The 27,433-nt window shown below is 50.8% G+C and overlaps 1 protein-coding gene across 1 annotated transcript; it reads left to right on the top strand.

Annotated features, from left to right (window-relative positions):
• Window positions 1-577: 577 nt before the first annotated feature.
• On the top strand, window positions 578-26,268 carry shkbp1 (SH3KBP1 binding protein 1). Its single transcript, XM_067975012.1, has 18 exons — window positions 578-725; window positions 5,760-5,813; window positions 6,222-6,267; window positions 6,422-6,495; window positions 7,493-7,551; window positions 10,119-10,199; window positions 10,637-10,801; window positions 14,747-14,837; window positions 15,808-15,998; window positions 16,970-17,085; window positions 17,198-17,285; window positions 18,701-18,817; window positions 20,952-21,122; window positions 21,770-21,925; window positions 22,581-22,677; window positions 23,723-23,907; window positions 24,383-24,515; window positions 25,033-26,268. The coding sequence occupies exons 1-18, from the start codon at window positions 670-672 to the stop codon at window positions 25,628-25,630; spliced, it is 2,478 nt and encodes an 825-aa protein (XP_067831113.1). The 5' UTR covers window positions 578-669; the 3' UTR covers window positions 25,631-26,268.
• Window positions 26,269-27,433: the final 1,165 nt, after the last annotated feature.

Here is a 27,433-nt window from a genome sequence, read left to right as displayed (position 1 = left end):
TTCATCCGTAGTTTCATCCGTTAATAGTTCTGCCTATCCTATTGCGGTCAATCCCTGCCTCGTCCCTCGAAAGTCAGCTTTACCTAAATGTAAAACCTTGGTTCGTGACTCACCCGTCTCCCCCTCAAACCTGATATCAAATTCAATCATGTTGCGGTCACTATGAGCTAGGTGTTCCCTTTCCGTTAGATTGTGACTAATTCAGTCACATTACTCATCACTAAGTCTAATGCGGCCTGTTCCCTTGTTGGTTCGAGAACATATTGTTCCAGAAAAGTGTCTCGGACACACTCAAGAAATTCACTGCCTTTGGAATCGAGCTGTTTTTTTTGCTCCGCCCGGATTTTTGCAAATCTTTCTCAGTTTCTACTCAAAGTGTCCTGTCGCTTTAAGAAATTCTGTCAGCCCGGAGGAGCTGTGCCTTTAAAAGCTTCAGACATTGCTGCTGGTGCAAAGTATCCTGGGAATAAGGAAGAAGTCTGATTGACACCTAACCTGGCCAATCAAGTAACAAGCCTGAACGACTGTGCCATCATGAAGCCAATCAGTCGAGGGCATGGGGGTGGGAGTAAAGCACACCCAAAGTTTGCTGTACTTGTTTGAAGGCAAAGTTTGAGGAAGTTGGTTAATTGATTAGTACCTGGAGCAGTTTGCTGGGATGGTGTGAAAATGGCAAGTTCAGCAAAACCTGGAGAAATTATACACCTCAATGTGGGAGGAAAGAGGTGGGTGATGCAGCAGAGGGTATCGTTGGATGGGTATCACGATTATGGTGTGGGTTCTGAATGGGGTGTTTAAAATGTAAGCTGGTCCCAGATGTCTGTTCTTACTGTCTGCTGTTTAGTGCTGTGCTGATACATTAAACAGCACATTTTGTGGGATTGCTTTTGCCTAGAGGCTGTTGCTGGGACTCCACCTCCCTCCTGGAGACAATTACATTTTGTACTGTTTAATTTATCAGCAAGCCACTAAAATGGCAAAGAAGAATTACTTGCATTTATATAGCGCCTTTCACTAGCTCGGGACGTCCCAATGCACTTTACAGCCAATGGAGTACTTTTGAAGTGTGGTCGCTGTTGTAATGTAGGAAACGCGGCAGCCAATTTGCGCACAGCAAGATCCCACAAACAGCAATGTGATAATGACCAGATAATTTGTTTTTTGGTAGTGTTGATTGAGGGATAAATACTGGCCAGTGGCGAACTCCCCTGGCCTTCGTTGAAATAGTGCTACTGGATCTTTTACGTCCACCTGAAAGGGCAGACGGGGGCCTTGGTTTAACGTCTCATCCGAAAAACGACACCTCCGACAGTGCAGCGCTCCCTCAGTACTGCACTGGAGTGTCGGTCTGGATCATGGGCTAACGTCCTGGAGAACGGATTGAACACATGGTCTTCCAACTCCAGTGGTGAGCATGCAACCACTGGACCATGGCTGACCCTTCAGTAACGGGAACAATTATTAAAATGCCCGTAGAGCAATGTGCACAGCATCCGAAACAAAACGGGGGAACTGGAGGCAATAATTCGTAGCGCGGAGCCAGATGTAGGGATAACTGAAACATGGCTACATAAAGAAGGCAGTTAACCATTGCAGGATTTAACTATATTTAGAAAGGATAGGGAAGGAAGAAGGGAGGTGGGGTAGCTGCACTAATTAAAGACAACATAGCAAAAAGGGACATAAGTAATATTGAGATAGAAACAGAATCCATTGAGGCAAAGAAGGGATCAATCACATTAATAGCTCTATTCTACAGGCCACCTAATGGTGGAAGAGAAGAGGATGAAGAAATGAGTAAAAAAACATCAAATAATAATCATGAGAGATTTCAACCACCCCCAAATAAACTGGCAAGTGGTAGCGAAAAGGGGGATGGAGATTTTACAGTGTGTACAGGACTGCTTTCTTGCCCAGTATGTGAGGAGCTCAACAAGAGAGGAATCACTGCTGGATCCAGTAACGGGACGTGAACCCGAGCAGATAAGAGAAGTAAACGTAGGGGAACGTCTAGGCAATAAGATTTAAAATAATGATTGAGAAAGACATAAGTAAGACAAAGACCAAAGTAATAGATTGGGAAAAAAGCTAATTTTTGAAGGGACGAGAATGGAACGAGGGAAAGGAAACTGGAAAAGAAGTTTGACAGACAAAGGGGTAGAACAGAGTGAGAAATATTTAAAACGATCAATAGTGTTCAGGAGAAACATTCCTCTTTTTAAAAAAAAAAGAACAAACTAGCCAACGATGAAACACCACGGATGAATAAAGAGATAAGGGTAAGATTGAAACTAAAAAAAAAAGGCACTCACTAAGTATGTAGACAATGAAGGAGAGGGTGACAAAAGGGAATACAAAGAGGTTAGAAAGGATGTCAAAAAAGGTTAGGAAAGCAAAGAGGAGCTACAAAATTAAATTATCAAGGAATATAGAAAGAAATAGTAACGTATTCTACAGACACATATATAACAAAAGAAAAATCAGGCTAGATATAGGGCCACTGAGAGATGCACACAATAATCTCACAGGTAATGGCAGAAATATTGAATAGTTGCTTTGTCTCAGTGTTTACCAGGGAGACTAACAAGGACATTGGGAGAGATCATCAGAAAAGGCATAAAGAATTTAAGATAGAAAGCGGGGAGATAATTTATAAACGAATCAAACTTAGTCTGGATGGATTGCATCCGTGCATGTTAAAAGAAATTAGGGAAGAGATAGCTGAGGCACTATTACATTTATTTAGAAAAGGGAATTGTGCCAGAGGACTGGCGGACGGCTGATGTTACTCCTATATTTAAAAAGGGAGATGGAACAAGTCCAGGGAACTATAGACCAGTTAGCTTAACATCGGTGGTAGGAATGATAATGGAATCTTTACTCAAAGATGCAATAGAAAAACATCTAGAAAATGAAAATATAACTGATTTCAGAAGGGAAAGTCATGTTTGACCAAACATATTGAATCCTTTTGAAGAAGTAACAAAGAGTAGACAAGGATATTGCGGTAGATGTAATGTATTTGGATTTTCAAAAGGCCTTCGATAAGGTACCACGTTGTAGACTCATGACTAAGATGAGAGCATGAGAAGTCGGGGACAGTTAGCAGAATGGATAGCAAGCTGGCTACAGAACAGAAAACAGGGAGTAGGAGTTAAGGGTAGTTACTCAGACTGGCAAAAGGTGGGAAGTGTTGTTCCACGGGATCGGTACTGGGACCACTGTTGTTCACAATTTGCATCAATGATTTGGACTCGGGAATCGGAAGTACAATTCTAAAATTTGCGGGGGTGTAGTTAATACAAAGGAAAATGCAAAAAGACTTTAATAAACTTGCAGAATGGACGTGTAATTGGCAAATGAATTTCAATATAGATAAGTGTGAGGTGGTGCATTTTGGTAGGAAGAATAAGGAGGCCACATACTGATTGGATAATAAGAGTCTAAATGGGGTAGAGGAACAGAGGGATCTCAGGGTACAGATACACAAATCACTAAAAGAAGCGACGCAGGTTAATAAGGCCATAAAAAAGGCAAACCAAGCACTGGGGTTCTCGAGGAATAAAATTGAGAAGTTTTGTTAAACTTGTATAGAACCTTGGTTAGACCACACTTGGAGAACTGTGCACAGTTCTGGTCTCCATATTATACAAAAAGGATATAGAGGCACTGGTGAAGATGAAATAAGGATTCACAAGAATGATACCAGAACTGAGAGGATAAACTTATCAGGGAAGACTAAACAGGCTGGGGTGCTTTTCTCTAGAAAAGTGAAGGCTGAGGGGTGACCTGATAGAGGTCTTTTAATGTAATGAAAGGGTTTATAGCGTAGACGTAGAGAAAATGCTTCCAGTTGTGGGGGAAGTCCAGAACTAGAGGTCATCAATATAAGATAGTCACTAATAAATCCAATAGGGAATTCAGGAGGAACTTCTTTACTCAGAGAGTGGTTAGAATGTCGAATGTGCTACCACAAGGAGTTGAGGCAAATAGCAGAGACCCGTTTAAGGGGACGCTAGATAACACCTGAGGGGAGAAAGGAAAAGCAGGGTATACTGATAGGGATAGATGAAGTAGGGAGGGAGGAGGCTCGTGTAGAACATAAGTGCCGGCATAGACCAGTTGGGCCGAATGGCCTGTTTCTGTGCTCTGTGCTCAATAAATAAAACGCAACCTCCCTCATCGCCTTTCGAAAGAACCCATGCTCAAGAATACATTTATCATATTTTATTTTTAGAGAATTGCTGCAGGCCTCGTGAGGAATTGTTACTCAGTGGAATTGTTACTCAGTGGAATTGTTACTCAGTGGAATTGTTACTCAGTGGAATTGTTACTCAGTGGAATTGTTACTCAGTGCCGCTCTTGGCAGGATCCATCTGATAAGCCAGGAATTTCCAATGACCGTGAATGCTCTGCATGGTGCAATGTCAAAGATGCCACTGGTCTGGTCAACTGTCCTTAATAATGGAGTGTGCTGATTTTGGCGAGGGTTCAGGAGCCAGTGGCTCTCTGGTGCTTCACCCAAGTGGCCATTCTTCATCTGTGACCCCAGATACTGGTTGCCAGCAGGCCCTTCAACCATTGAAGCATCGCTGCCAAGCCTGACCCTCTCCTCATTCAATTTCATCCCCACGCACCCTCTCTAGCGGGGGTGATTGGACAGTGATCAGGTGCAGGAAGCCTGGCCGATTATTTCCCCACTCTAGCTTAGGGGGTACTGAGGCCAACTTTCGTGCCAGCTGCTGCCGGGGCTGAGAACAGCTCAGTGCTGTTGAGACCTGAGGTCAAACCTGGGATCTTCCTGCTCTGCATGAAGCCTTTTGTTTCCATGGGCCCTTTAGGTGGCCACCCTGTGGGAGGGGGGAGGAAACTTCATTCCACATTCCCAATAATTTGCATATACCTCAAGAAACGCCCTTTCCAATCCTCCAGGACCCGAAAATACAAGGAGGGCAAATTCAAATAAGAAACAGAGGCGTCGATAGAACGGAATTCCCTGGGTTTCGAGAATCAGATTGCCGGGGTCTGGGGAGCTGTGTGACCTTCAGGCCATAATTTGGACGCCTGGGTCTAGTTGCAACTGGGTTAGTGGGGAAAGTGCTGGATACCCACTCCTGCCCTTAACCCGGGCCAGCGAGTGCTGGATACCCACTCCCGAACTTAACCTGGGTCAGTGAGTGCTGGATACCCACTCCCGCCCTTAACCTGGGTCAGCGAGTGCTGGATACCCACTCCCGCCCTTAACCTGGGCCAGCGAGTGCTGGATACCCACTCCCGCCCTTAACCTGGGCCAGCGAGTGCTGGATACACTCTCCCGACCTTAACCTGGGTCAGTGAGTGCTGGATACCCACTCCCGCCCTTAACCTGGGCCAGCGAGTGCTGGATACCCACTCTCGCCCTTAACCTGGGCCAGCGAGTGCTGGATACCCACTCCCGCCCTTAACCTGGGCCAGCGAGTGCTGGATACCCACTCCCGCCCTTAACCTGGGACAGCGAGTGCTGGATACCGACTCCCGCCCTTAACCTGGGTCAGCGAGTGCTGGATACCCACTCCCGCCCTTAACCTGGGCCAGCGAGTGCTGGATACCCACTCCCGCCCTTAACCTGGGTCAGTGAGTGCTGGATACCCACTCCCGCCCTTAACCTGGGACAGCGAGTGCTGGATACCCACTCCCGACCTTAACCTGGGCCAGTGGGGAAAGTGCTGGATACAGTGACTGACTCTTCTCTGCATTGTTCCCTTGAATATCTTATTTAGGTTCAGTTCCTCGCGACAGACTCTCACCTGGATCTCGGACTCCTTTTTCTCGAGGTAAGCACCTTTCACTTGTTCAGTCTGGGAGAGTTTCTCGAGTGGAGACCGGACTCGAAGGCCCGGATTTTGATCGGCGATTTATAAAACTGAAACTTATTTTCTGCGTTTGTTTCTGTGCCTCGCGACGCGGGGGACTTTAGTCACCCAGGTTTCCAGTGAATTTTCGTCAACAGCAAAGCAAGCCTGGGAACTCCTGCCCCGCCCCCGACCTGCCCCACCCCGGGGTGACCGGGGGGAGGTGGCGGTGGTAAACTGAGCCAAAGAGCAAGAAGGACTACGTGTCGTTCTATAAGTGACCTCGTTGTGCGGAGAGACCTCCGCATGCTAAATGCACGCGGACTGAGTCGGTTACTATCGGCCCTGGGTCGTTGATCTGATGCTATTGTGGCTTGTTTTCTCTTTCAGCCTATTGAGTGGTCGAATCTCTACTCTGAAGGATGAAACAGGAGCAGTGAGTATTTCAATACTCGGGACTAATCGTTCCAATATCTACAAGGTTCAGAAATGTTTTAAAAATGCCACAGAGGCGGCCCAGTCGCAGCTGAATATTCAGCTGCCCCGTCCTCACCAACTTAAGTTTCTCCTTTTGTTGTTCGTTTTTTTAGATTTTTATCGATCGGGATCCGACTGTGTTCACCTCCATCTTGAATTTTCTCCGTACCAAGGAGCTGGATGCCAGGTATGTAGCGCTCAGACCAGGTGGCAAGGTCTCAGTCTGGAGTAAGGCCTCGATTGCGCCAGGTGCACAGGTAACCAGCTAGTTATCTGGGTAACGGTTTGTAGTTCGCGTCCTCAGATCGTGGTGCATGGTTGGACAGGCTTTACTCTGTATCTAACCCATGCTGTACCTGCCCTGGGAGTGTTTGATGGGACAGTGTAGAGGGAGCTTTACTCTGTATCTAACCCGTGCTGTACCTGCCCTGGGAGTGTTTGATGGGACAGTGTAGAGGGAGCTTTACTCTGTATCTAACCCGTGCTGTACCTGCCCTGGGAGTGTTTTATGGGGCAGGGAACAGAACATAGTCCCTCTTCTATTGGACACCCCTTCCATCAGTGAATGGAGGGCCTTGTGTATTGTAGAGCAATTTGTAGAAGGAAGTGTTGCTGTCATAATTGGTAGACTGGCTGGGGATGGGGGGAGGGGAATGGCTGGGGACAAGGGGGGGGAGGGGAATGGCTGGGGACAAGGGGGGGGAGGGGAATGGCTGGGGACAAGGGGGGGGGAGGGGAATGGCTGGGGACAAGGGGGGGGAGGGGAATGGCTGGGGACAAGGGGGGGGGAGGGGAATGGCTGGGGACAAGGGGGGGGAGGGGAATGGCTGGGGACAAGGGGGGGGGAGGGGAATGGCTGGGGACAAGGGGGGGAGGGGAATGGCTGGGGACAAGGGGGGGAGGGGAATGGCTGGGGACAAGGGGGGGAGGGGAATGGCTGGGGACAAGGGGGGGAGGGGAATGGCTGGGGACAAGGGGGGGAGGGGAATGGCTGGGGACAAGGGGGGGGGGAGGGGAATGGCTGGGGACAAGGGGGGGGGGAGGGTGATATAATTACTTGGCCTCCTAGTTTGATGACGGTTTATTGGTACCTTTACATTGCTTTAAGAAGAAGTTTTGCTTCCAAGTCCTGAAGCTGTGAGAATCTCTCGAATTGAAGGATTGAATTAATTTTTCTCCCCCAGAGATACCAACATTCGAATGCTGCTACACGAGGCCGAGTTCTATGGGATATCGCCCCTCGGTGAGTGTGGAGTATCGAGAGCCAGGTCCCAGCTCACTGCTGGAAGCCACTCTCTGAAAACCTACAACTCAAGACTTACAGCAACTATTCTCATTCACTGTTCACTCTGTAACCTGGACCTCACTCCACTCTACCACATCCCAGAACCCCTAAAATACTTCCAGACTTGTAATCCCCCCAGGTCCCAGCACCTCTCTTCCTGATTGTCGCATCCTTCCTTCTCAGCTCTCTCCTCCTGCCCTTAAGGTTCCCTTTCCAATGCTCTTAACCCAGTAATTCCCCCTTCCCTCATGCCCGAACCCCTTGCTATCTGGATCCTGATGTTCCCACATTGTCAGCGTGATTCCCCTCACCACCCTCAGACCCAGGGAACCCTTGTCCACAACTCCCACACTCCCAGCAAGCTCCCACAAACAGCAATGAGACAAAGATCCAGTTAATATTGGGCCAGGACACCGGGGAGAACTCCCCTGCTCTTCAAATAGCCAGAGGGCAGATGGGCTCTCTGGCTTTAACGTCTCATCTGAAAGATGGCACCTCCGACAGTTCGGTACTGCCCTGGGACTGTCGGCCTCGAATTTGTGCTCAAATCACTGGAGTAGGACATAAAACCAAACTGATTCGGAGGCGAGAGAGGCACGGCTGACATAGATACAAACACACAGGCAATGACCGTCCCAAACAAGAGAGAGAGCCTAACCACCTCTCCATGACATTCAATGGCATTACCATCGCTGAATCCCCCACCATCAACACCATTGACCAGAGCCTCAACTATCATGGCTACTGGAGCAGGTCAGAGGCTGGGATCTGCGTCAGACTCGCTGGGGGAGTAATTGGTTACGGGTCCGTTCTGGGCGATGAGCTACCACCCCGCGCCCAATGGACCCTGGGCAGGCAAGACCCAAGTTTGGTCCCAAGGGAGCACTAACCTGTAATCTGGTTCCTTTCCCGGCCTCGCACGTGGAATGAATGCAATTCACACTTTCCACCACCAGAGGGAGCGCCATCTCTTAAAGGGAAGATGTTTCTTAGAAATGTCTTAAAGGTAGCTTGGACCTGTTATTTGCTGAAAATAACAGTCTACTGTCTGCATGGAGTCTGAACAGAGATCAGACATCGCACACGTAAAACACAGATGCAGATCCGATCCCTATGTTTACACGCTGATGAGTTATGTTAAAACATTGAATAAAGGTTGCGCACTACTAAATCCCACATCCTCCAATCTGCACACCAGACCTCACCAATCTGCCGATCAGGCCTGCGAGAGTACATGCACCAAGGTTCTCTGCTGATGCACAAGAGACCTTGGGTGCAAGAGGTGGACAGAAGGAGGGACATCCTATATCCGCAGTGGGGGTGGGGAATGGGAGAGGCCCTCCAGACATATACTCAAAAGGCAGTGGGAGGCAGCGGGGGACGAAGTCAATGCCAGGGGCGCACAGCATCATGAGTATGGATGCAGTGCAGGAAGAAGTTCAATGATTTGACATGAGTGGTCAAGGTGAGTGAGGTCAACTGTCAAGTGGCGTCTCCCACCAACTGCACCATGCACTACACCCCCATCACCCACATACCAACAAACTCTTTCCATCAGCACTCAACTCTTCCAATCAGATGCTTCCTCTCACCCTTACAAATTATCACTGATTCAAGCCGCCCACTCACAACTCACAGGCCACGCATACTGGCAGCTATTCAACCATGACAGGCACATCACCCAGACACACGTCCCGCTTTCTTGCAGGAGAAGGTGGCGCACATCAAGAGGCAGCAAGTGGCCGTGGCATTCAGCCCCTCGAGCCTGTTCCACCATTCAGTGAGATCATGGTGGACATGTGACCTAACTCCATATACACGCCCCATTTGCCTTGGTTCACAGAAATCTATCAATCTCAGATTTAACATTCACAATTGAGCGAGCATCAACTGCCGTCTGTAGAAGAGCGTTCCAAACTTCTCCCACCCTTTGCGTGTAGAAGCATTTCCTAACTTCACTCCTGCACGTCCTGGCTCTAAATGTTCGGCTATTTCCCCGCATCCTAGTATTGAAGTCTCGGAGACCTCCAAAAACAGTTACAAATGTCTCGGCAGCCAGAAGCAATAATCCAGCCACTAAACTGTAAATCCTGCATGGTCCCTTTAAATAGCGCCGGTGGGGGGTCCTCCAGGCACTCTGAGACACGTTCAGATGGTCGGGGTTAAGACTGTGCGTTGAATTGAGTGTTAGGCACCATTTTGGGACTTATCACTTTAAATCAGCGCTGCACACTGATTGAAGCCATTTTCTCCCTACTTTACATGATTCCAGCGTTCGTTATCTGCGCCTGCGCTAACTCCTATACCAAGATGGCGTCTGATGCACGTCACGCAGGAAACGTGCGTGCGCATCTAAGACGCCATCTTGGATGTCGGAGAGGCCGTGTAGCGCCGAAACGACGGGCGCTACACGGCCCAATTTAGCGCCCAGCGTCTTAATATTGCACGGAGCTTCCGCTTGGGGGGGGGGGTGGGTGGGGTTTCCGGCCGGGGGAGTTTCACGTTTTGTTTCTTCCTTTTCCCAGTTCGCCGTCTGGAGCTGTGCGAGGAGCTGGAGCGCTCATCCTGTGGCAGTGTCCTTTTCCACGGGTATCTGCCACCCCCGGGTAAGTCCCCGTTTCTCTGCCCTTTCATTACTACCCTGCCCAGGATTCTGTGCCAACACATTCCGGCGTTGAAGGTGATCTTTGACCTTTCGTTGCTAGGCCCACACCATGCGAGGAGTTGCTGTCTCTGTGGTCTCCTCACCACTCCGTGGCACCTGCGTGTGTCGCGTGAGGACGCGATCGGGCTTGGCTGTGACGCCTTCGGAGGTCGAATAGGCTCTGCCCACTTCTATGCTCGCAAGCAAAGAATGGCCTCTTTTGGTGGGGGGGGATGGGGTGAGGTACCAGAGGGCGGATTGTGACCTTTGACTTTTACCCATGGAGTCGGCGCCTTCAGAAGAGGGGGAGCGTTTTTTTTTTTTGGACGGGGGCGGAGGTGCTGACTTTTCACGAGCTCCGATTCCTTGGCGTTTGTGCTGAATGTGTTTCTCTGGCAGTGATTCCGGCAAAGCGGAGGAATCGGCACAGCGTCGCTGGCCCGCAGTTTGTCAGCTCTCGGCGGGAGGACAGCGACCGAGCCCCGGTGCGAAGGAGTAACACCATGCCGCCGAACCTGGGGAATGCTGGGATACTCGGGAAGTTCCTGGAGGACCGAGGGAGCGGTTTGTACAATGTTAACGTCAAGGGGGCTGAACCCGCCGCGCGTGCCTCTCAGTCAGTCGGCATTTGACCTGCAGTTCCTCTCTCCTCCTCCCCCCCAGGTGGCTGGGTTGTCCACGTGTTGGTACTGAGGCACGCTGGCCAAGGAGGTCCCAGGCTTGATTCCTGGTCTGAGGTGCTGCAATTAGCCTTAGCGTCCCTGAGCTATGGGGTGGGGGAGGGTCAGAAACTCGGCAAAGATTCCCGCTCGTAATCGCAATCTAGTGACGTTGGCTGGAAATTACACGTGGGGTCCGGGCGAGGGCTGGGCTGGGGTCCGGGCGAGGGCTGGCCATGGCCATAATGACCTCCCATGGTTAAATTCCATGAGGCCATTTATTGTCCAGCCTCCAGCATAAGGAAACGTCAACTAGGCAAAGTACCAGAAGTTATCAGTGGCCTTACCCCAGATTGAGCCCGAGCCTCCAGGAGGAGGGCAGTAAACTGGAGGGAAACGGCGACCTTAATTATTGACTCATGTCTCCTTAATGCAGCAGGGGAGGACCCATTCCTGTTGGAGAGCGTTTAAATTGTGTTTGAGTCTTTAAGGAAGTCTATCTGACAGATATTTCTCTTGCCTGACGTGTCGTGCGTAACATCTGGTAATGTAGCGTGCCCAGGGATCGCGCAGAAGCCCTAGCCCCCAGAACACTGAGTTCTCCAACATCTGTCCTGGCAAAGATCAGTTGAGATAAACGCAGCCCAGGGATGGAAGCAAAGATCTGCCTGGTCTGTGCTTCAGCTGCACTTCACCAAATGTAGGGTGGCTGTTGCTTTCATAGAATCATAGAATGGTTACAGAATAGAAGGAGGCCATTCGGCCCATTGAGCCCGTGCCAGCTCTTTGTAAGAGCAATCCAATGAGGCCCACTCCCCCGCTCTTTCCCTGTACTCCTCCAGATTTTTTCCCTTCAAGTATTTATCCAATTCTTTTGAAAGCCACGATTGAATCTGCTTCCACCGCCCTTTCAGGCAGCGCGTTCCAGATCATAACTACTCGCTGCGTTAAAAAGTTTTCCCTCATGTCGCCTTTGGTTCTTTTGCCAATCACCTTAAATGTGTGTCCTCTGATTCTCGATCCTTCTGCCAATGGGAACTGTTTCTCTTTATTTACTTTATCTAAACCCTTCATGATTTTGAACACCTCTATCAAATCTCCTCTCAACCTTCTCTGCTCTCAGGAGAACAAGCCCAGCTTCTCCAGTCTATCCACGTAACTGAAGTCCCTCATCTCTGGAACCATTCTAGTAAACCTTTTCTGCACTCTCTCTCTAAGGCCTTCACATCTTTCCTAAAGCGCGGAGCCCAGAATTGGACACAATACTGCAGTTGTGGCCGAACCAGTGTTTAATATAGGTTCATCATAACTTCCTTGCTTTTGTACTCTATGCCTCTATTGTCACAGAGTCCTACTGTCTCGTAACAATAGCCCTTGGCCAATTCACACTTCAAAACACTTGTCTTTAATTCACTCCACACAAAGTCACACTACAGAACCTTTAGCAACACCTTGTATATTTTCCCAGTCCCAGGCTCTTATAGCTGCCTTGCAACTCATCGGCTTCCTTCCCGGTCTCAGAGCCCAGGCCAGCCCCAACTGTATTCCAGCTTCCTCTTCATGGGGGTGGCCCTTCACTTCTCTCCTCCTCTTCCTTTTACTCTCCCCTGACTGGGGAAGGTCTCCACCCCCTCCAGCCGTAATTACCTCTTAAAGGTGAGGGTCTTAAACTCTTATTTGGGGATCAGGATCCTCCGTTGCTCTGCTCCACTATTTATAAAGCCCAGGATCCCCGTACGCTTTTTTAAAACCGCTTTCTCAACCTGCCCTGCCACCTTCAAAGATTTGTGCACCTATACCCCCAGGTATCTCTGTTCCTGCACCCCTTTTAGAATTGTACCATTTAGTTTATATTACCTCTCCTCATTCTTCCTGCCAAAATGTATCACTTTGCACTTCTCTGCTTTAAATTTCATCTGCCACGTGTCTGCCCATTCCACCAGCCTGTCTATGTCCTCTTGAAGTCTATCACTATCCTCCTCACTGTTTACTGCACTTCCAAGTTTTGTGTCATCTGCAAATTTGGAAATTGTGCCCTGTACACCCAAGTCCAAGTCATTAATATATATCAAAAAAAGCAGTGGTCCCAGCACCGACCCCTGGGGAACACCACTGTACACCTCCCTCCAGTCCGAAAAACAACCGTTCACCACTATTGTTTCCTGTCACTTAGCCAATTTCATATCCATGCTGCCACTGCCCCTTTTATTCCATGGGCTTCAGTTTTGCTGACAAGCCTATTATGTGGCACTTTATCAAATGTCTTTTGAAAGTCCATATACACCACATCAACCGCATTGCCAACTGAGGCCAGCACCTCTGCAATTTCCACCCTTACTTCCCTCAGCAACCTAGGATGCATCCCATCCGGACCGGGTGACTTATCTACTTTAAGTACTTGTAAACAATTTTACAACACCAAGTTATAGTCCAGCAATTTTATTTTAAATTCACAAGCTTTTGGAGGCTTCCTCCTTCCTCAGGTGAATGTTGTGGAAATGAAATCCTCGAAATGAAATCGCATTTATAAATCACAGAACAATGCTTGGTGATTACAGACAGTCTTTTCAACTGCCTGTTGCTAAGGCAATCAGTGTGCAGACAGACAGGTGTTACCTACAAGGTCTCCGAATATACAAATCACCAAAAAAAAACAGAGATAGAGAGGTAGAAACATAGAAAAGACAGCAACTGACCCGTTATATTAAAAACAGATAACATTTGTTCGCTGGTGGGGTAACGTGTAGCGTGACATGAACCCAAGATCCCAGTTGAGGCCGTCCTCATGGGTGCGGAACTTGGCTATCAATTTCTGCTCGACGATTTTGCGTTGTCGTGTGTCTCGAAGGCCGCCTTGGAGTACGCTTACCCGAAGGTCGGTGGCTGAATGTCCTTGACTGCTGAAGTGTTCCCCGACTGGGAACATACTTTAAGTACAGCCAGCCTTTTTAGTACCTCCTCTTTATCAATTTTTAACCCATCCAGTATCTCAAGTACCTCCCTTTTTACTGTGACTTTGGCAGCATCTTCCTTGGTAAAGACAGATGCAAAGTACCCATTTAGTATCTCAACCATGCCCTCTGCCTCCATGCGTAGATCTCTTTTTGGTCTCTAATTAGTCCGACCCCTCCTCTGACGATCAATTTACTGTTTATATGCCTGTAGAAGACTTTTGGTTTCCCTTTTATGTTGGCCGCCAGTCTACTCTCATACTCTCCCATTGCCCCTCTTATTTCCTTTTTCACTTCTCTGTACTTTCTATATTCTGCCTGGTTCTCACTTGTATTATCAACCTGACAATGCCCCCTTTTTTCTGCTTCATCTTACTCTCTATCTCTTTCGTCGCCCAGGGAGCTCTGGCTTTAGTTGCCCTACCTTTTCCCCTCGTGGGAATGTACCCAAACTGTACCCAAACCATCTGCTCTTTAAAGGCCGCCCATTATTCGATTACAGTTTTGCCTGCCAATCTTTGATTCCAATTTACCCGGGCCAGATCCGTTCTCAACCAACTGAAATTGACCCTCCTTCAATTAAGTATTTTTACTCTAGATTGCTCCTTGTCCTTTTCCAATGACTATTCTAAACCTTCTGATATTATGATCACTGTTCCCTAAATGTTCCCCCACTGACACTTGCTCCACTTGGCCCGCCTCATTTCCAAGAACCAGATCCAGCAATGCCTCCTTCCTCGTCGACAGGACAGTAATAAATCGGTTTTGGGACCAAGAGGAATGTTTGAGACGTGAGAGAGAAAGTCTGCGGGCACTGGGGGGGGCCTGTAGCACTAGGGACCCCACTCGTGTGACCCTGCAAGTATAGAAAGACCCTAATGGTTTCCCTCCTTATTTAGGGTCGACAGTCCATCCTGGGATGGTGCGGATTGTGCGGGGGCATCACAACTGGATTGCGGTGGTGTACACGCAGTTTGTGGTGTGTTACAGGTGAGTGTGTACCCGCAGTTTGTGGTGTGTTACAGGTGAGTGTGTACACGCAGTTTGTGGTGTGTTACAGGTGAGTGTGTACACGCAGTTTGTGGTGTGTTACAGGTGAGTGTGTACACGCAGTTTGTGGTGTGTTACAGGTGAGTGTGTACACGCAGTTTGTGGTGTGTTACAGGTGAGTGTGTACACGCAGTTTGTGGTGTGTTACAGGTGAGTGTGTACACGCAGTTTGTGGTGTGTTACAGGTGAGTGTGTACACGCAGTTTGTGGTGTGTTACAGGTGAGTGTGTACACGCAGTTTGTGGTGTGTTACAGGTGAGTGTGTACACGCAGTTTGTGGTGTGTTACAGGTGAGTGTGTACACGCAGTTTGTGGTGTGTTACAGGTGAGTGTGTACACGCAGTTTGTGGTGTGTTACAGGTGAGTGTGTACACGCAGTTTGTGGTGTGTTACAGGTGAGTGTGTACACGCAGATTGTGGTGTGTTACAGGTGAGTGTGTACACGCAGATTGTGGTGTGTTACAGGTGAGTGTGTACACGCAGATTGTGGTGTGTTACAGGTGAGTGTGTACACGCAGTTTGTGGTGTGTTACAGGTGAGTGTGTACACGCAGTTTGTGGTGTGTTACAGGTGAGTGTGTACACGCAGTTTGTGGTGTGTTACAGGTGAGTGTGTACACGCAGATTGTGACGCCAGCCTCAAATTGTGGGAACCAGACCTAACTCTCCACCTCCCCCCAGGGTTCTTCTCTTTCTCCCCCCTCCAGTCCCGTGGTGCTCAGAGTCTCCATGCACTCTGGGCCTTCACCAATGTCTGGGGGCCTTACGAGGTTTTAATCTCACCCTGTTTGCCCCTAAGGAGCCTATAGGTACTAATTTACCTAGATGGCGTCTCATTTAATTTTGTTACTAGCTCACGTGTTTCTTGTTGGCCCCTCCCCTCATCCCTCTCTTTCCTCGCCCCCTCGCAGACTGAAGGAGTCGTCCGGCTGGCAGCAGGTGTTCTCCAGCCCCCGTCTGGACTGGGTCATCGAGCGGGTGGCACTCAACGCCAAGGTCATGGGCGGCTCCCTGGGGGAGAACGACAAGATGGTGGCCGTGGCCTCCTGCAGCGAGATAATCCTGTGGGCCATTCACGAAGGCGGCAATGGGAATGAGATCGGTACGTGGCTGCTTTTGTTCAGGTTTACAAGGAAGCGGGATTTGAAATGGTGTCCGGTGTCCCACATGTTGAAATCGTAGCCGTGAAATGGCGTCTCTCAGTGTCCCGACCCCTGGGCCATAGAATCTGTTACCCATTCCCAACCCAACTGGAAAAACCATCGACAGATCTCCCGCTGGTCTGATATTGAGCCATATAGACCAGTCAGGGTCTTGGCTACTGATCGCTGTCCCACCACCCCTGATGGGAAGGGTCCTGTTTGCATTGGGTGTAGATGGGGTCCAATTGGTGGGGTATTTTAGGGTGTGGGGCCCGCACCCCGGTGAGAGTCGGTGCCTGTGGGGCCCGCACCCCGGTGAGAGTCGGTGCCTGTGGGGCCCGCACCCCGGTGAGAGTCGGTGCCTGTGGGGCCCGCACCCCGGTGAGAGTCGGTGCCTGTGGGGCCCGCACCCCGGTGAGAGTCGGTGCCTGTGGGGCCCGCACCCCGGTGAGAGTCGGTGCCTGTGGGGCCCGCACCCCGGTGAGAGTCGGTGCCTGTGGGGCCCGCACCCCGGTGAGAGTCGGTGCCTGTGGGGCCCGCACCCCGGTGAGAGTCGGTGCCTGTGGGGCCCGCACCCCGGTGAGAGTCGGTGCCTGTGGGGCCCGCTCCCCGGTGAGAGTCGGTGCCTTCGGGAGAACGAGCTTGCATTTATTGAGCGCTTTTCATATCCTCAGGCAGTGAATGTAGTGGCCAGCCAATGGGGGAGGGGGAGAGGGGACAGCCAATGGGGGAGGGGGAGAGGGGAGAGGGGGACAGCCAATGGGGGAGGGGACAGCCAATGGCAGTATCTCTCGGGCTCTCTTGCACTGCGCTCACCAGCCAGTTGCGTGCGCTCTGGGCTGGAGATAGTGAGTGAAGGGGGGAAATAATCCTGGCCTAGTGTCTCTGGTCTGTCGACATCGGCTGATTCTCTCTCTTTCTCTCCTTGTAGGAGTGTTTAACCTTGGAGTCCCGGTGGAGGCCTTGTTCTTCGTGGGTAATCAGCTGATAGCGACGAGCCACACCGGCAAAGTGGGAGTGTGGAATGCAGTAACAAAACACTGGCAGGTAGCGAGCCTCCCCACACTGACCCAGTCTCCAGCAGTGGCCTCTCTGTAATATCGCCGCTCCTCGCTCCCTCTTGTATGATTCCTTTTTTGTGTCGCTGTTTCTCCTACAGATTCAGGATGTCGTTCCGATAAACAGTTACGACACAGCCGGGTCCTTGCTCATTCTGGGATGTAATAACGGGTCGATTTACTACATCGGTAAGTGAAATGTGTTTGTGTCCCGAACCGCGTCACCAACGTAGGCAATGGGGGAAAACTCGTCGGGTAAAGTGCCCCCAGGTCTCCGTAATCAGCCTCTTCAGACTGTGTGAACCCAGGGAATTGTGGCAGTGAATCTGTGCCCGGGGGGTGTGGGGGTGTGGGTGGGTGGGGGGTGTGGGGGGATGGATGAGGGGGGTGGGAACGGGGGCGATGGATGAGGGGAGTGGGGAACGGGGGGATGGATGAGGGGGGCGGGAACGGGGGCGATGGATGAGGGGGGCGGGAACGGGGGCGATGGATGAGGGGGGGGGGAACGGGGGCGATGGATGGGGGGGGGGGAACGGGGGCGATGGATGGGGGGGGGGGGGGGAACGGGGGCGATGGATATGGGAGGGGGACGGGGGCGATGGATGAGGGGGGGGAACGGGGGCGATGGATGGGGGGGGGTGGGAACGGGGGCGATGGATGGGTGGGGGGGAACGGGGGCGATGGATGAGGGGGGTGGGGAACGGGGGCGATGGATGAGGGGGGTGGGGAACGGGGGCGATGGATGAGGGGGGTGGGGAACGGGGGCGATGGATGAGGGGGGTGGGGAACGGGGGCGATGGATGAGGGGGGGGGGAACGGGGGCGATGGATGGGGGGGGGAAGAATGGGGGCGATGGATGGGGGGGGGGGGAACGGGGGCGATGGATGGGGGGGGGGGGAACGGGGGCGATGGATGGGTGGGGGGGAACGGGGGCGATGGATGAGGGGAGTGGGGAACGGGGGCGATGGATGAGGGGGGCGGGAACGGGGGCGATGGATGAGGGGTGGGAACGGGGGCGATGGATGAGGGGGGTGGGAACGGGGGCGATGGATGAGGGGGGCGGGAACGGGGGTGATGGATGGGGGGGGGGGGATTTTGTGGGGTGGGGTGTTGGAGACCGGGGGAAGGAGTGCGGTTTTCAGCTGGTTTCCACCCCCTGGTGGCTCAATGAGTAAGTGCAGCACCTAGTGTCAGACCAGGATCGGCCGTTCATTTCCTGGTCCCTGCTGTTTAACCAGGGCAGCAGTGGGTGGGTGGGAGAGGGGCTCCACAATAGACCTTAGTGACCCTGGGCCTCGGGACTGGGGGGTCGGAATTAGCCAGGGTTCCTGCTTCTGCCCACTGATTCCTACTGGAAAGTGTGTTTCTGTGACTTTGGGGGTGAAGACGGGACCTCTTGCGACGGCTCCCCCGGTCAAATAATCGGCTCTCAGCTGAAGAACGGCCACTTGGGTCAAGGTACCACTGGGCAGCCTCCGTGCAACTGTACCCCAGCGAGAGCCAGCGCCGTCAGGGAGAGAATGGCCAAAGAGAAAGGAAATTCGTATGGACGACGTCCCCTCAGTGGTTGGCATTCTCAAAATGGAGTGATATTTATTTTCCAGATGTGCAGAAGTTTCCTCTGCGGATGAAGGACAACGATTTGCTCGTTACTGAGCTTTACTGTGACCCATATGAAGATGCCATCACAGCACTCAGTGTCTACCTCACCCCAAAAACCAGTGAGTTATATATTTATCCAGCTGTTTCCATTCTGCCGTACAATAATTAAATCTCCCATTTTAACTTGGAAGTGTCAGCTTAGCTCAGTGGTAGCACTCCCACCTCGAGCCCCACACCAGGACTTGAGCATAACCTGACCGAGGGAGTGCTGCACTGTCAGAGGTGCCGTCGTTCAATTAACTAAAGCCTCGCCTGGTCCACGTATCACTGTACAAAGAGCAGGGATTCTGTCGGGGTCCAGACCATAATTCATCTCGTTGTTTGTGGGATTTTTGCAAATTTTTTTTTATTTGTTCATGGGGTGTGGGCGTCGCTGGCGAGGCCGGCATTTATTGCCCATCCCTAATTGCCCTTGAGAAGGTGATGGTGAGCCGCCTTCTTGAACCGCTGCAGTCCGTGCGGTGAAGGTTCTCCCACAGTGCTGTTAGGAAGGGAGTTCCAGGATTTTGACCCAGCGACGATGAAGGAACGGCCGATATATTTCCAAGTCGGGATGGTGTGTGACTTGGAGGGGAACGTGCAGGTGGTGTTGTTCCCATGTACCTGCTGCCCTTGTCCTTCTAGGTGGTAGAGGTCGCGGGTTTGGGAGGTGCTGTCGAAGAAGCCTTGGCGAGTGCTGCAGTGCATCCTGTGGATGGTACACACTGCAGCCACTGTGCGCCGGTGGTGAAGGGAGTGAATGTTTCGGGTGGTGGATGGGGTGCCAATCAAGCGGGCTGCTTTGTCCTGGATGGTGTCGAGCTTCTTGAGTGTTGTTGGAGCTGCACTCATCCAGGCAAGTGGAGAGTATTCCATCACACTCCTGACTTGTGCCTTGTAGATGGTGGAAAGGCTTTGGGGAGTCAAATTTTCTTGCTGTGATTTCCTAGAGGACTGATTTTCAATGCAATTCGATGTGAGATTTCTGAGAGATCCGATAATCTGTATAAATTTAAGACGTTTTCTGAAGTGGACTTTGTTATTGCAGTAAGTCAGGGCACCAGCTGGCGGCGCTGTTGACTGCTGCTTGGTAACAACCGGCTGATAAATCAATATAAATAATCCAGATCAATGGATGAAAGTTTTGGGAACGTCTGTGTGGAAAACATCAACGAACCACAAGCGTAACAAGAAGAAAGACAGTCATTTCCTGCTGTTTTTTTTTCCTGACCTTCAGGTACGTAGGAGCAGGAGGAGGCCATTCAGCCCCTCGAGCCTGTTCCGCCATTCACCGCGATCTGTATCCGAACTCCATCCACCTGCCTTAGCCCCATATTCCTTGGCTAGCAAAAATCTATCAATCTCAGATTTAAAATGAGCTAGCGCCTACTGCTTTTCGCGGGAGGGAGTTCCACACTTTGTGTGACGAAGTGCTCCCTAACTTCTCTCCGCAGTGGCCTGGCTCTGATTTTACGGTTATGGCCCCTTGTCCTAGACTCTCCCACCAGTGGAAAAAGTTTCTCTCGATCAAATCCTTTCAAAATCCTAAAAACCTCAATCAAATCACCCCGTAACCTTCTGCATTCCAGGGAAAACGAGCCCAGTTTATGTAATCTCTCCTTATAATCTAACTTGGAGCCCTGGTAACATTCTGGAGAACCTGTGCTGTGCTCCTTCCAGGGCTAATGCATCCTTTCTAAGATGTGGGGCCCAGAACTGTACACACTGCTCCAGATGTGGCCTAACCAGGGATTTGTGTAGCAAAACTTCCTCCCCTTTATATTCTAGCCCTCTAGTTATAAAGGCTAACATTCCATTAGCCTTTTTGATTATTTTTTTTAGCTGACCGCTACATTTTACTGATCCGTGTACATGTGCACCTAAATCTCTCTGGACCTCCACCGATCCGACCTTTCACCATTTTAAAAAGCACTCGGAGCGCTCTTTTTTCGGAATGGGCCGGAGGGGCTGAACGGCCTTCTATGTCCCTGTGAACCTGAAGGCCAGAAACAAAAAAAAAAGCAGGAAATGATTGTCTTTCCGAAAAATGGACGGCCTTGCGTGCGAGTCCCTCTGCCGCCATTTTGCTCGGGTAATCGGAAGACGAGATAATAGGTGGAATCCAATTAGCTGCTGCCCTGAGGGAGGGGAGGGAAAGTTGAGGTTTGCAGCCAGAATTTTGTTAATTTTTTTTTTTACCCTTCTCGCGAACAGGCGACAGTGGGAACTGGATTGAGATTGCGTACGGTACGAGTTCGGGGATGGTCCGCGTGATAGTGCAGCATCCTGAGACGGTGGGCTCAGGGCCACAGCTCTTTCAGACGTTCAGCGTTCACCGCAGCCCGATCACGAAGATCACCCTCTCCGAGAGAAACCTCATCTCAGGTAGGATAAGAAATGATTATTCATCCTGCCACCATTTCCTCAACCCCCAAAGTGGGGTTTACTCCCCCCTCCCCCTTTCTCTTGTTAGCCCCAACTCCTCACCCGGTGGACCCCTCACTCTGACACCCGTGGGGGATTTCCCCCGATGCCTCATCGTGGGGGATTCCCCGTGTCCGAGGCAGAGACGGTGAGTGTTGGGACCCGCGCTGGACACACACACCGTGTACAGGCTGTCTCCTGTCGTGTACAGTCCTGTCCCCGTGGGGTGGGAAGTATTTAAAGGGGAGGCCCCTTCCCCTGGCTGTCCTGCTCAGGGACAGGCCTGGGAGGCTGAGTGGGGAACTGGAACTCCAGCATATTCCTCAGTCATAGAGGCCCCCCCTTCTCTCTGAGCCAGGGTGGAGACAGTTGGCCCGAGGGTGGGCAGCAATTAGTTGGGGTCCCGTCTGTAAAATTCGCCCGTGCATATGTCGGATGACAACGGGATCAAGCTTGGCGGTGATGCCTTCTACAGTTGAATAGCGCTGGATTTGCTTGAAAAACGGCCACTAGGGGTCGAACCCTAGCTTCAATCGGCACCTTCAGAAAGGGGAATTTTTAAAAAAAAAAAAGGTGGGAGATGATGTGATTTGTATTTTTATATTCAGTTTGTGCCGACAATAACCACGTGCGGACTTGGACTGTGACTCGATTCCGGGGGATGATCTCCACACAGCCTGGTTCCACCCCACTGGCATCGTTTAAAATCCTCTCCCTGGAAGACTTGGATGGACACGGGGGATGTTCAGCGGGATTAGAGATCGGTAAGAGAGATGTGGTGACTGACGCACGAAATCGCAGGGCTGGTTGGGGTCTCTCTCTCTCTCTCTCTCTCTCTCTTTCTTTCTCTCTTTCTTTTTCTTTCTCTCTCTCTTCTTTTTTTCTCTCCTCTCTTCTCTTTTTTTTCTCTTCTCTTTTCTCTCTCTCTTCTCTCTCTCTCTCTTTTTCTCTCTTTTCTCTTTTTTTCTCTCTTTCTCCTTTCTTTCTTTCTTTTGCCCTCTCTCTCTTTCTTTCTTTCTCTCTCTCTGTCTTTCTCTCTCTCTGTCTTTCTCTCTCTCTGTCTTTCTCTCTCTCTGTCTTTCTCTCTCTCTGTCTTTCTCTCTCTCTGTCTTTCTCTCTCTCTGTCTTTCTCTCTCTTTGTCTTTCTCTCTCTTTGTCTTTCTCTCTCCATTTTTCTCTCTCCCTTTTTCTCTCTCCCTTTCTCTCTTCCTTTCTCTTTTTCTTTCTCTCTCTCTCTCTCTTTTTTTTCTCTCTTTCTTTCTTTCTTTTTTCTTTCTCTCTCTCTCTTTCTCTCTCTCTCTTTCTCTCTCTCTCTCCTTTCTTTCTCTCTGTGATTTACCGGTCAGGATGTGTGTCTGTCTGTCTGTCTGTCTGTCTCTCTCTCTCTCTGATTTACCGTTCGGTGTTTCTCTCTTACAGGCCCATTTGGCGAGCGCGACGATGAGCAGGTTTTCATCCAGAAAGTTGTTCCTGACACGGGCCAGATCTTTGTCCGTCTCTCCTCGACGGGCAGGAGGTAATCGGATGCTCTGTATCCCCGAGACTGAGCGACTTTTGTAATTAGGCCGTTAATGCGGGCGAGTCCAAACATACTTTCAAAAGCTTGGTCAAAGAGGTAGGTTTTAAGGAGCGTCTTAAAGGAGGAGAGAGAGGCAGAGGGGTTTAGGGAGGGAATTCCAGAGCTTAGTGCCCTAGGCAGCTGAAGGCACGGCCGCCAATGGTGGAGTGATTAAAATCGGGGATGCTCAAGAGGCCAGAATTGGAGGAGCGCAGAGATCTCAGAGGGTTTTGGGCTGGAGGAGGTTACAGAGATAGGGAGGGGGCGAGGCCAAGGAGGGATTTGGAAACGAGGATGACAGTGTTAAAATCGAGGCTGGACCGGGAGCCAATGTAGTTCAGCGAGCACAGGGGTGATGGGTGAACGGGACCTGGTGCGAGTTAGGATACGGGGCAGCAGAGTTTTGGATGAGCTCGAGTTTACAGAGGGTGGAAGATGGGAGGCCGGCCAGGAGAGCGTTGGAATAGTCAAGTCTAGCGGTAACAAAGGTATGGGGGCTTCAGCGGCGGATGAGCTGAGGCAGGGATGGAGACGGGCGATAGACTTCAGAGTAATTAATTTAATGTGGGGAGGAGTGTGAGGGTGAGAGTGGGGGGTGTGCGAGTGTACGATTAAGGTCACAGAGGTTTGGTGCTCTGAGGGATGGGATGTGACTCTGGGTCTGCGACTCTCCCCAGCCCTCGGGAGCTTTGCCCATTTCCTTCACCAAAAGAAGGGCCAAAAAAAACAGAGTGCACCGCTTGTTCTATTAATAGAGACACATCGGTCAGCGGTCTGCTGTCCACTGGACCTGCTGGAAAGTGGGGACAGGATCGGGCTCAGCTGAGGCAGCCCAGGGTCGAGTATCCTGCAGACAGACACCAGCTGTCCAGGCTGAGAGCCTGATGGGGCCTGTCAGGAGATGTGGGGCAAACCGCCCCCCCCCTCAAAATATTTCCATCAATGGACCAACTGCATCTCTTTAATTCTCCCGCTCTCTCTGCCCCCACCCCCTCCCCCGCAGAATCTGCGAGATCCAGTCCGTGGATGGGATGGCGATCACTGCTTTCACCGTACACGAGTGCGAGGGCTCGAGCCGAATCAGCTCGCGGACAAGACGCTACCTGTTCACCGGACACACCAATGGCAGCATCCAGATGTGGGACCTAACCACAGCCATGGAGGCGACAAGCAAGACAGCAAGCAGAGGTTCGGGCGAGCAGGGATCGGGTGTAAGGCTGCTGGGTGGTGCGGGTGGGGCTGTCCGGAAACTGGGGTCAAAGGACAGCCTCTGGCCCTCGATATTCTGTTTGTCCCCCCCCTCACCGGCTCACCGCCTCCCCCCACCGGCCCGCCATATCTGCTCTGTGTCCACAAACCTATTGCCCTTTGACCTCATTTACACTTCCTGCTTCAATACCCTTCCCTGGGAACATATTCCTCTTTATTCCGAAGCTTGGCTTCCCTTTGGGTCAAGATGTTCCCCCCACATCCCTTCTCACTCCTCGCAAGCTAATTTTTAACCGGAGTCCCCTGGGCTGCGAAGCCCACTGCAGTCAATTAGCCGCTGGCACTCTCTGGGCTCGCACATGAAGAATGCCCATTTCAGTGAGGTTCTAGGGCATGGGGGAAAGAATATCCTTTTTTTAATCTTTGAATTTTGTTTTTTTTTAAACCCACCCAGATGTTGGTGGCCCCACCGAGCAGGAACTCCTGCAACAGCTGGAGCAGTGTGACCTCGCACTTACCCGCACACCAATTGTGAGCCCTGCAGAATCACTGGTCCATCCCGTCATGCTCCGGGTGTCTCCTTCCAGGTAATCCTGCGCTCGACAAGTTCGTTCATGAAGAGGTTACATGTAAGGAACGTCCCTTTTAAAGTGTCTCGGGGAGGCTGCATTCAAACCCAGCCCAGAAATATGGGACAGAAAGTCATTGCACAGGGCGCCATGTGAAATGAGTTGTGGCCAGTGTTGCTCTGAGCCCGACGCAGCCTCAGTCCAATCCCTGGTGAGCAGAGCCCACAGCACTGGGCGGACACTGGCAGTCTGACTCGGGAGGAACTGTTGTCTTAACTCAACAAAGCGTGACAGGGAAGGTGTTACAGGAAGTAAGTGTGACGTGGGACGTCCACGATATACACCAGCAGATGCTGTGTCTGCAGCTACACCGCCACCTAGTGGCCGCAGCCTGCAGCTGCAGCGTCACGGGTCTCTGATTACATAGGAAATTCCATTATGACATGAGCTCGTTGTCCAGTGCTAGATATTTTCATGCTCGGATGCCGCCTATCTTTGTTGTAATTCTTTCTTTCTGCTTTGTTATTTGAAATAGCCAGTCTCAAACGGTCGACGGGTTCCGCGAGAGGCTGATGCGGAGTGGAGTGGGAACGCGGAGAGACGGCCCCGCCCTGGTCAGACAGCGGGAAGGATTTCCCAGTCTGTGCAGTCTGCAGTCGCGTGCTGCCAGCCGAACCTCACTGGATAAAAGCGATGTTCACACCGGGAGCCCTCGGCCGGTGAGCCAGTCCGGTAGCGAGTTGAGATTGCGTCGCTCGGCTCACGACTCAGAGGGCCCGAGTCGTACGGCGGAGGGTGACGTCAGGATGGGGCATCGGGGAAGCTTCGTGGAGCGATGCCAGGAGTTGGCGCACTCCACCGAATTCAGCGCTGCGGATCTTCGCAGATTGAGCTGCACCAGCGAGCCTGACGCCAGACTACTGGTGAAAAATAAACATCCAGGTCAAGCCAGCTTGGCACAGGGACGGAAGGCCATGTCACCGTGTCCGACACTGTCCAGCAGAACTCTCCCTCCTGAAGTACCGCCAAGTGCCACAGCTGAAGACGGCCAGTCTTCAGTAACGAAACCCCTGAGCCCCCCCTCCGAACCAGCTGCTGCCCCGAGACCCAGAATGAACGAGACCTCGTTCTGAGCACGATCACGGCCCCGTAATCGCGAAGCCGAGAACAGTCAGTATTTCCTGTTGTGAACTCTGGTCTTGCAAAACCCCCGGGCCGAGCTTTGACCCTGACCAGATTCCACGAGTCGTTGTGTAAAGTTTTTTTTAGGCCGGGTTCTACGCTGCAGATAATTCTTCAAACCTCTTTGAGAGAGACTTTGGTAAACAAAACCGTTATTTATCGTTAGATTCCAAGTTCACACTGGACCCCCCCCTCAAAGCCCCCGTTTTAATTGTGACTCCCTGACAACGAGCAGCAGAGACGCCCAAACCAACAAAAAGCGGCTGATTTTGCGGTTCGGCGGGAAACCACACTCAGAGTCCGCCTTTTACAACACGTGTTGGGAGTTATTAACCCCCAGAATCCTGAATTCTCACTGGTGACCCCTGCTTCATGTTGTAACCTCCACCTGCTGACTGGGCTTAATGCCTGCTGATGTGAACCAGTTGGAAGTTCACATTTTAAAAGGCTGAAGCGTCAGTTTTCAAAGGATTGAAAAGCTAATTAATTAACAGAAGTCTAAGGTGCTAACTCATGTTTTGCTGTATTTTTAAAATTAGTTTAATGTTCCATGATGGGATTTATGGAGTGAAATAAACAATGAAGGATTTTTTCTGTTTCCTCGTTTGGTCACTGACATTCTTCCTGCTCTAAACAGCAGTGAGGAGAACAGCTTTTTGTGCTATTTACACCTACCACATTGGAAAGAAACTCACGTCTGCTGAACACTCTTCTCCCAATGGACCAAACCCCTTCTCGCTCACTCCCCTTGTACAGAATCCCAATGGACCAAACCCTGTCTCAATCACTCCCCTTGTACAGAATCCCAATGGACCAAACCCCTTCTCGCTCACTCCCCTTGTACAGAATCCCAATGGACCAAACCCCTTCTCAATCACTCCCCTTGTACAGAATCCCAATGGACCAAACCCCTTCTCGCTCACTCCCCTTGTACAGAATCCCAATGGACCAAACCCCTTCTCTTGTTACACAAGATTAGGGCTCATGGGATTGGGGGTATTATATTAGCATGGATTGAGGATTGGTTAACGGACAGAAAACTGAGAGTAGGAATAAACGGGTCATTTTCGGGTCGGTAGGTTGTAACTAGTGGGGTACCACAAGGATCAGTGCTTGGGCCTCAGCTATTTACAATCTATATTAATGACTGGGATGAAGGGACCGAGTGTAATGTGTCCAAGTTTGCTGATTATACAAAGCTAGATGGGAAAGTAAGCTGTGAGGAGGATGCAGAGAGTCTGCAAAGGGATATAGACAGGTTAAGTGAGTGGGTGAGAAGGTGGCAGATGGAGTATAATGTGGGGAAATGTGAGGTTATTCACTGGTAGGAAAAAGAGAAAAACAGAATATTTTTTTAAATGGTGAGAAACTATTAAATGTTGATGTTCAGAAGGATTTGGGTGTCCTTGTACATAAAATACAGAAAGTTAACATGCAGGTGCAGCAAGCAATTAGGAAAGCAAATGGTATGTCAGCTTTTATTGCAAGGGGGTTAGAGTACAAGAGTAAGGAAGTCTTGCTGCAACTGTATAGGGCTTTGGTGGGACCACATCTGCAGTACTGTGTACAGTTTTGATCTCCTTACCTGAGGAAGAATATACTTGCCTTAGAGGCGATGTAGCGAAGGTTCACTAGATTGATTCCTGGGATGAGAGGGTTGTCCTATGAGGAGAGATTGAGTAGAATGGGCCTATACTCTCTGGAGTTTAGAAGAATGAGAGGTGATCTCAGTGAAACATATAAGATTCTATGAG

Source organism: Heptranchias perlo, chromosome 41, assembly GCF_035084215.1.
Source record: "Heptranchias perlo isolate sHepPer1 chromosome 41, sHepPer1.hap1, whole genome shotgun sequence".
In the NCBI taxonomy this organism is placed as follows: Eukaryota; Metazoa; Chordata; class Chondrichthyes; order Hexanchiformes; family Hexanchidae; genus Heptranchias; species Heptranchias perlo.
Note: the sequence above shows the minus strand (reverse complement) of the source record. Positions and strands in the feature narration are given on the sequence as shown.